At 36.9% G+C, this 9555-nt stretch overlaps 1 protein-coding gene across 1 annotated transcript in view; it reads left to right on the top strand.

Moving 5' to 3' along the window:
• The first annotated feature begins 1933 nt into the window (after nucleotides 1-1933).
• Nucleotides 1934-9555, top strand: part of LOC306884525 (plexin domain-containing protein 2-like) — a 60837-nt gene continuing 53215 nt past the window's right edge. The window contains exon 1 of the mRNA XM_079440457.1: nucleotides 1934-2278. Coding sequence (XP_079296583.1) covers nucleotides 1945-2278 — 334 coding nt within the window. The 5' untranslated portion in view covers nucleotides 1934-1944. The remainder of the gene's footprint in view (nucleotides 2279-9555) is intronic.

Below are 9555 nucleotides of genomic sequence, written 5' to 3'. Positions count from 1 at the left end.
TCAGGTTATACAACAAGATTGAGTTCATAAGAATTCACTTTGGTTTTTAATTCATAGTTAATCTAAATCTTATGTTTTCTGTCAGAAATCTACCCAAAGATTGTAAACAGTGCAACTATGAATGATTTGAGTCCAAGTGCATGCTGGGAAGAGGAAGAATGGGAATTAATTAGGCAGGAAATGCTTGAATAAATGTAAAACTGCTTATTTGCATCCTGTTGGATTGCCTCACATAATGTTTAACAGAATTACATTCTTAGTTTGAGTTATATATTACATTTTTATTAAATCTACAGAAGCACAGATTCATTTTTTACATTGCACACAATTTATTGTTTCCCTGTCTCTCTCACAGTTTTGATTCTCACACAAACAGTGGCTTCCTACATTGTGTTTATTAATATAGCATGTGTGGACACTTTTAAACTCACATATTTAGTTTACACTTACTTGAGGACTTCAAAGAGAATTCTAGATAAAGGGCAACTGGCTTACAGTTAAATACTTTATACAGTACCTTGCAAATCCCTATCAGAGGAATGCTGTCATAAACATGAGCACAATAAATCAAGGTCCTCAGATTTGAAACCTAGGTTTTCAGTCAGCATTTCTACATATTTTGGCTCTTGGTGTAACACTGTAAGGGTGTTTAAATTGGAATGCTAATGTGGCGACTTTAGTATGCTTCATCCTTAAATGTTTTTGCTAGGCTGCTTGTCCTGATCTGAAGGAGCAGAGGGAGGTGGTTAGCGCTCAACCACAGCTCACTGCCTCTCAGTCCTCTAGAGGGACTCTGCTTGGCAGACAGTGTGGAAAAGCTGCCAGTGCCATTCCCAAACATTAATGCTCCCCCCGTTCACCCCCTCCGTTGCCTGTCTTGCCTCTGGGCTCTCAGGAGGAGACAACAGAGGCAATCTTTACTGAATTTACTGTACTAACATCAAGGACAATCAGTACTGAGAGCGATTCAACATGACCAGTTGTGATCCGTATAATTCTCATGCATACAAGATATATTTTAGTAATGGGCCAAATTATGTGAATCACTAGTTTCTGACACATGGGTCAAAACAGGCTAAATTGATATATATTCAGTATTGTATTTATTTTGAATTTAAAAAAAAAGAAATCCTGCATTTCAGTTGTGCAGTTGTCTGTTTGACCCACTTTTAAATACATCACGTAAAATATAATTTTTAATAAATATTTAAATAAATTATGTATTCTAATCATATATATATATATATATAAATTAAAAAATGTTTCAATGTATTCATATTATCTAGATTTATTTTTTTCAACATGTTCAGACGTCTCAAATATTTATTTGTAAAAAATGACAAATCTTAGATGTTACATTTACTGTATATTGTAATTTTGGCCTGGTTTCATTATTACCTGCATTTTAAATGGAATCATAAATGTCTGACGATGTGGACGACACAGTTGTGGACAATTTTTTTTTTTTTTTAAATTATCTTCTTTCTTTAGCAGCATGTTAGTGATGTTTATATTTATGCAATTCAAATTGATATTACATTTATTTGATTATATTTATATTACAATATAAACAAACACATTTTCTAATATATGTTTCTGTTAATATTAAGTGTTATTGTCTAAAGACAGGTGGTTTTCGGGATGTGAGTGATAGTGTTATTTCATTATTTTGAGAAAATGTTGAGAAAAATGTAAAAAAACAAAGTTTATTTTTATTCCTAACATTTTATTAATTTCTTGAGAATTTTAAAGTGGAACTGTTACTATTTTAAAAACGTGTGACATGTCTTAGGTTATGTCTTAAGAACCGTGTTTTCATGCAAACAGAGGCAAAAATGCCAAATCCACTTAATGACTGAGAAGCCCCCTTGCAAGTCAGATTCAGGACACTATTGGTGGTGCATGTGTGACGCCATCTACACCTCCTGGTTTTGTGGTGAATGCATGGATAAGAGGCGAGCTGGACTGGTCTGTTTTTTAGACTATCTCGAACTAGGACTGGTTTGGGTCTGGAGTCTGAAGGAAACGCGTCGTTATCTGGAGCGCGAGTCCTCGCATCACAGCAGCGGCGAGGGAAGCTCAGCGACGGACCAGACGCAGTTTCTCTCTATTTTACATCTTCTTTGGCGACGACAGAGCAAAGGAAACGAAGGACATCTGCCTCGGCGGATATCTGATATGGCGGGTTCAAGCATGCTCGATGTGTTTGTGGGAGCTGTTCTAGTTTTACACGCTTTGGGGAGTGTTTTCCAGACCAGAGGAGAATTAACGGCGGACGGTGAGTGCTCCTGGACGCGGTATTGATGACAGGAGTTTGTTTTGGTGATAAGGGATGTGGAAAATCAGGTCTTCACACCATAACCTGAGCCTAAGTCTATTCATCATTTATACCCTTGATATATAGGACTTGTAAAATGAAAATACTGACTACATTTTCATAAGAAGTTGATACAGTAGGCTACTTTTTTTCCATCTCATCTCAAAGCGTAGAAAAGCTGACAAGTCTTTGCATAGGCTATTCTTTCATTTCTCACTCATGGGAACTTTGAGGTTTTCTTCGTATTAATAGCCTATTAATGTTAATGCTGATTTTTAATAACACAACGAATAAGCTAATAAGGGGTTTTGCTGTGCTGTTTGTATGCCAGAATCGATGTTTATCAGCAGCTGTTTTCAAGCGGTATGTGAACGTATTATCGTTTCTTGCAGAAAGATATGATTGGGAAAATCTTGTACCTTTAGCTTCTTTTATGTGGAGCAGGATTGTTTTCGTTGACTTTGCCCTAAAGCACATAACCTGTTCATCACTGGAGCAGCTATTGGGTTTCTAATGGCCTTCTACTGTGTCGTTTCACTGCGCAAGGTTATTTAACGTGAGACACAGGAGGCTTCAACAGACTGTACTGAAGCTGTTGTTGGCCATGTACACATTTTAAGAGGAAAGTACACTGGAGTAATTGACTCTTCCTCGAGCCGTAAATTCCAAAGTGTTTCCATGTTTCAACCCATCCGACTTGAGCCCATTGTGTGAGATTTATAACCTGCCTTTTGTCTGTTTGTCTGGGTCTCTCTCTGTACAGGTCTGTTATAGAGATAATATTTGACTGATTTCGCAAGAGTAAGAAAGCTAACAGCACAATATCAGGAGATAACATTTTAAAGGAATAGTTAGCCCAAAAATGAAAATATGCTTTTAGTTTACTCCCCCTCAGGTCATCCGACTTTTTTTTCTTCAGTAGAGCAGTAAAGTTAATTTTTAGCTGAAACCATAGTCCTTGGTGATTTATGAATTTAAAGTCAGCAGCTGTCAGTTTTTGCGAATTACCAAAAACAAGCATATAAAGGAGCACAAAATTAATACCCCTGGCCCCTGACAATTAAAGTCTTATGAAGTAAAACTGTTGGTCTGTGCAAGAATCTGAATTATTTACAATAATATTAACATTATTCCATAGCCTTATCACATAATGAAGTAATGGTTAGTTAATAAAGCACCCAATAATGATGTGAAATATGGATGTTGTAGATGTCTCATGCATATAACGCTAAAGGGGTGGTTGATTGCAATTTCACTTTTTTAACATTAGTTAGTGTGTAATATTGCTGTTTGAGCATAAACAATATCTGCAAAGTTGTGGCATTGAAAGTTCAGTGGAAATGTAGATATCGCCTTTTAAAATTCTGGCAGTTTAAAGGAACACTTCACTTTTTTTGGAAATAGGCTCATTTTACAAATCCCTTAGAGTTAAACAGTTGAGTTTTTGAATCCGTTCAGCCGATTTCCAGGTCTGGTGGTAGCACTTTTAGCTTAGCTTAGCATAGATAATTGAATCTGATTAGACCGTTAGCATCTCGCTCAAATATGACCAAAGAGTTTCGATAATTTTCCTATTTAAAGCTTGACTCTTCTGTAGTTACATCGTGTACTAACACTGACGGAAAATGAAAAGTTGTGATTTTCTAGGTCGATATGGCTAGGAACTATGCTTTCATTTCGGCGTAATAATCAAGGAACTTTGCTGCCGTACCGTGAGTGCAGCAGGCGCCAATGATATTACGCAGCGCCTGAAAGTAGTCCCCAGCTAGGTAACTAGTTAGGATATAGCTGGGGACTACTTTCAGGCGCTGCGTAATATCATTGCGCCTTCTGCACCCACGGTACAGCACCAAAGTTCCTTGATTATTACTCCGAAATGAAAGTATAGTTCCTAGCCATATCGACCTAGAAAATCACAACTTTTCATTTTCCGTCAGTGTTAGTACACGATGTAACTACAGAAGAGTCAAGCTTTAAATAGGAAAATTATCGAAACTCTTTGGTCATTTTTGATAACCAAATGCTAATGGTCTAAACCGATTCAATGATCTATGCTTAGCTAAGCTAAAAGTACTACCGCCAGACCCGGAGATCGGCTGAATAGATTCAAAAACAGTAAAACTCAACTGTTTAACTCTAAGGGATTTGTAAAATGAGCCTATTTCCAAAAAAGTGGAGTGTTCCTTTAATGCCTACAAAAATGGGTTGTAGGGACTACAACGAGCTACTTCCTGGGTTTGTGACATAACAAACCCAGATAAACCCCACCCCCGGGAACATGCAGCAAAGGGGCGAGGCCATGTTGTGCTGCTTTAGAGAAGAGGAAGAGAAAACTAGGGGGTGCACGTAAAAATCTGTTCATATATGAATCACAATTCTGTCTTCTAATGATTCTAATGTATTCACAAGTTTCAAAATCAATGTTCTAAAGCAGCGGTTCTCGATCCTGTTCCTCGCGTCCCCTGCTCTGCATCTCTCTCTCTCTCTCTCTCTCTCTCTCTCTCTCTCATTCAGATAACCAGCTCAGCTCAAACAATGAACTGTTCCATTTGTACACTTATTTTCACATAGCTATGAGAAGCGTTAGGCTATACATGGACGCGTGTGCAGTTGCCGTACTGTATTATGCTTTAATTACGATAAAACCGTATATTAAAAGCTAACAGAAGCAGTAGCATAAATAACAGCATATCTAAAAGTATTAGACAACAACATACAAAAAACATACCATTAAGAGCCATGTGCTTGCACAGGTACTGCGCTATTCTCTTCACTAATATTCTCTGGGTCTCAATTGGGCTCAAATTGATAATAAGCAATATTGATGACGCCATTGTTTACAATACAACCAGAGCACATGCCACTGAGGCAAGGGGCCGGACGTTTAAACGCGCACTAGAGGCGGTTTAGCGAATCACAACAAACTGGACCAACTAACCAATCTGAGCTCATTGCGTATTTCCTAGGGAGGGGCTTTATAAAAGCAGGAAATTATCAGTGCGTTTAGAGGAGAAGGGACAGAGCGGTGTGGAATAAAGGTAAATTATGTGAAAAATAATGCGTTTTTTTTTTTACGAAGCATTAACACATGTTAGACTACACCCCATAAACACAATCAAGCCTAGAAAAAAAAAATCAACCACCCCTTTAATAAACTGGTTTTTATTAGTTCACCACTTATTCACATAAACAATGTGAAATCTAAAAACCTAATTCCACCTCTTCCTTCAAGTGCTCGGTTATTTTTTAACTAACAAAGTGTTGTTGTTGTTTTTGTGTAGTTGTTGTGTATTGTTGCAGCTTTGAGTCCAAGACAAATTTCCTGTAAAGGACAATAAAGTATAACTCTAACTCTTATCACAGGCTCATCAGTTCTTCAGTCTATGTCTGAACTGATTTCTCAGTTAAGTGTACTGTTGGAGTAAGTGGAGTGTTGAATGAGTTGGCAAAAACCAGCATCATAGCATCTTATATGCTGGTATTTTGGCTCATTTAGAGTCGGAGTGACTATCAGGCACATCTGAAAGTGAGTTTAGATTGAGTAATTTGTAGATCTGTGCTGTTCGTTCCAGGGGCATGAGCTGCTTCAGATGGTTCAGTCCGATTTGGTAAACTGGTTCATCTAGTTCACTCTGGACCATTTACCTGAGGCTATGGATTACAGGTAATTATACAGATAATAAAGTTCAGTTTCTTGCACAGACCGATCGTTTAACTTCATAAGACCTTAATATATCGTCAGGAGCCAACGGTATTAATTTTGTGTTCTTGATATGCTTTTTTTATTCTCAAATCTGGTAGCCATTGACTTGCATTTTATCTCCAATGACCACGGTTTTTAGTTAAAAAAGTCACCTACATCTTGGATGGCCTGAGGGTCAGTAGATTAATGGCAAATGTTTATTTTTGGGTGAGCTATCCCTTCAATACAACAGTTCTATAAATAAAAGCTAATATAGAGTAGATTTATTCATATGTTTTTCTCTTTGCGAACAAAATTCTTTCCAAATGAAGCCTAAAAATTTGGCATGTCAGCAAGCAGCGCAAACACTGGAACAGAACATTGCAGCGGCAGCAAATCTCTATTCGTCTCAGTCCGCCTTTTATCATTCCGCACTAAATCAGCTCCGGGTTTGTAAGAGAAACCCTGCTCCAAGCAATGGAATCATTTCACAGACTGTGATGACACGTTTCAGAGGTCATCAACATCATAAATCCTGCAATTTTTTGTATACTTTTATTTCTAAAAAATGTATGTACATTATAAGACTATATTTTGTATTATATTACCTTCGCATAACAAAACACTATTAACGGCGTTAGTTAGTGATGGTAAAATTGTTTTTCCTAAAATTCCTGTTTTTGAAAGTCATGAAAACACTATTGTGGAGTTTTTCTTTTGCTATTTGACCAAATGGGAATGGATTATTTTAATAATATTTTATTAGGTGCTCTTTACAAATGAGATTTTAGACAACAAATGAAATCAAAATTGATGATCCTTGTTTTCTTATGGAATATTGCAGTGTTTATTATGCTGGTGTGAGGGCTGGGCAATAACCCTTCCCTTCTAGCAATCTGTAACTCACATCAGATCGCAGCAATTACTAAATGATAACAATCCAATGATCCAGTCAATTCCCAATGGACAAAACAAAGCCCTGCTGTACATTTTTCTTGTTTGAGAAGCCATTTCACTCAGATAAACATCACAGTAAGAGATAAAAGACTATCACAATTTCGTGCCGACTTTAATCGCTCACCTTTCGTGTTATGTTTTATGCAACATAATTTTTCTTTTTAGATACAATTATTAAATAAGAAATGCAAATAATATGAAAAATTAAATAAATGAAAATAAATGTTATTATTGATTTGTAATATTTTTCCAGCTTGAATGCGTGATATGCGAAAACATTGAATGCCCAACTTGGAAGTAGGGGATTTCCAAGTGCACTTGAAGGCAGCATGATCAGCACTCAGGCCGCTTGGCCAATCAATCCGGAACTAACTGCTGTGGAAAGGGTGTTGCACCATTGAAGAAGTGGTTTAATGTTCTTGTTTTTTATAAAGTATTCAAAATTCTGAAACAGAAAAAGAACTCTATGACCTAGTTTGTAGCCTACTTTACAGGCCTTGGCAGGATGGAAACTGCATGTGAGTTTTGGACAAAAAAAAAACATTGCAGCATATGTCTCACATGTGTACGTTGAGTATGCTTGTGTGTGTTTTTGCATAAAAGCTGATCTTTTATTTCTTGTGATAGAGTAAAACAACAAAGTAGGTCAACGGTTCTAAAACATTACATAAGCCACACAATGGTGATTCACATATAAGATTGTCATAATCATGACTTTCCTGCCTCATGCAGATACAGATCCTGAGACTGAGCAAATGGTAAACGTGTTTAGACAATTCTGAATACCAACACAGTTCAAGTTGGTAGATAAAAACAGAGTCAACCCTCACAATGATTTTCAGTTCTTCATCCAATACTAGATATTTGTTACATATAAATTGAGCATCATGCATTCAGTCAGAACATTTATTTGGATTAAGATACAATGGTTTAAAGGGAACAAAGGCTTATACCTGGTTCTTTAATAAGCAAAAAGTGAAGAAAGACTTTACTCAAGAAGGCAAACACAGCTCTGAAACTGCAGAGATGTAGCAAAGGATAGATGGTGAGAATGTGGGGCCCCCACAATTCTTAAGTAGTTCATCCAATGGGTTGGGTTTAGGTTTGTATTCAGTCTGTCTTTGTCACCCCCTCCCTTTGGCTCCTCTCCTTTTCTCTCTGCCCTCAATCTCTTCCTAAGGGTTATACTTTTTACCATAACATTTTTTCTCTTTAGTGAGCTTTAGTGAATAATAAAAAAGCCTTTTTGTATTGTATTTTGTGAATAATAAAAGAAGAAGAAAAAAAGCCAAATGTAAGACTCCTTCCAATATTTGAGACTGTATTCAGATCTCAATCCACTTAAAGTTAAAGCCTTTCTGAAGTGAATGTTTGTTTCTTGAATTGAATCTCTCAGCATGTTAAATTGAAGAGCATTACCCTGTGGAGATTTTTAGCAGTTGCACAGGTCAAATTTTCACTGTTTATAGTCCTTGGCACTGCACATCTACTATAAAGCTTTAATATCTTATCAGAACATTGAATCCAGAGCTGCTCCTGGGCTGTAGACCACCTCAGAGCTTGGCGATGTCTTTGGCCCTGGATTATTAATCCATTATACCTTGGCAACAATATAAAACTACATCTTGGCAGCTCAAACCCATCACATTGAGCATCTCTAGATTGTGTCTACTTGTACCCTGTAATGCTTTTCTCTTACTTGAACGTTCACAGCTCACATGAGCAGTCAGGTAACTTCATCTCTTCATGTGGTCGAGATGTGCATCTCTTGTACACATAAAGTGGCTGTCTCTCGGCTCATGGCCCAGATAAAGCATTATTTATAGAGTGCGCTGGCCATCTGCAGTACTGTGTCAGAAAAGACTTTATTAATAGGAGTGAAGAGCTGGGTGTGTTTCTCTCCCCACCGATACAACAATATTAATAGTTTGTTGCTAAATTCGGTGGAGCAAAGTAAGATGCCACACAGGTGGAATTTCCTATTTGTGGGCCAGAATTTGATACATAAATGCTTACATTTAAATGCTATTCAAAACATTTAATTTATGGTGAAGACATGCACACTGAAATGTACAGATATATTACAGGTACCATATTCTTGTTCACACACAAACTTGAGTAGTTAAGACTGTTCACTTAGCGAGTTTCTACATGTGATCACAAACCAGATGAGAGAATCACAATTTGTAATTGTTGCAGGTTTCTGATCTCTTTTTTTGTCCACTTCTCAATAGGAAGTTACCATGTTAGCACATCTGATTCTCTTAATCTTTTGCAATTCAAGAATATGGCAGATATTTATTAATGATTACTATGTAAATATCAGGTTCAGCCTCCATCTTCGTTGTTTCATAGTGTCAAAAGTGTTCCCAGTAGTTTGTGTCACTCTCTTATCTTCATACTTCCAGAAGTTTGTTTTGGTCTTCAGTGGTTCTGTACTGGACATGTACTGGCTATGAAAATTTGAAGTATAGGTGTTTTTTTTTTTAAATGTCCTGTTATTATTTTCTTTTTCCTTCCACCCTTGAAAAATAAAGTAAGAAATGACCCTTTCTTACTTTGACGAGCTTACTTTGACAAGGCGATTCGTCTGTGTTTA

This window comes from Barbus barbus, assembly GCF_936440315.1.
Source record: "Barbus barbus genome assembly, chromosome: 2".
NCBI lineage: Eukaryota > Metazoa > Chordata > Actinopteri > Cypriniformes > Cyprinidae > Barbus > Barbus barbus.
This window is presented reverse-complemented; position numbering and strand designations above follow the sequence as displayed.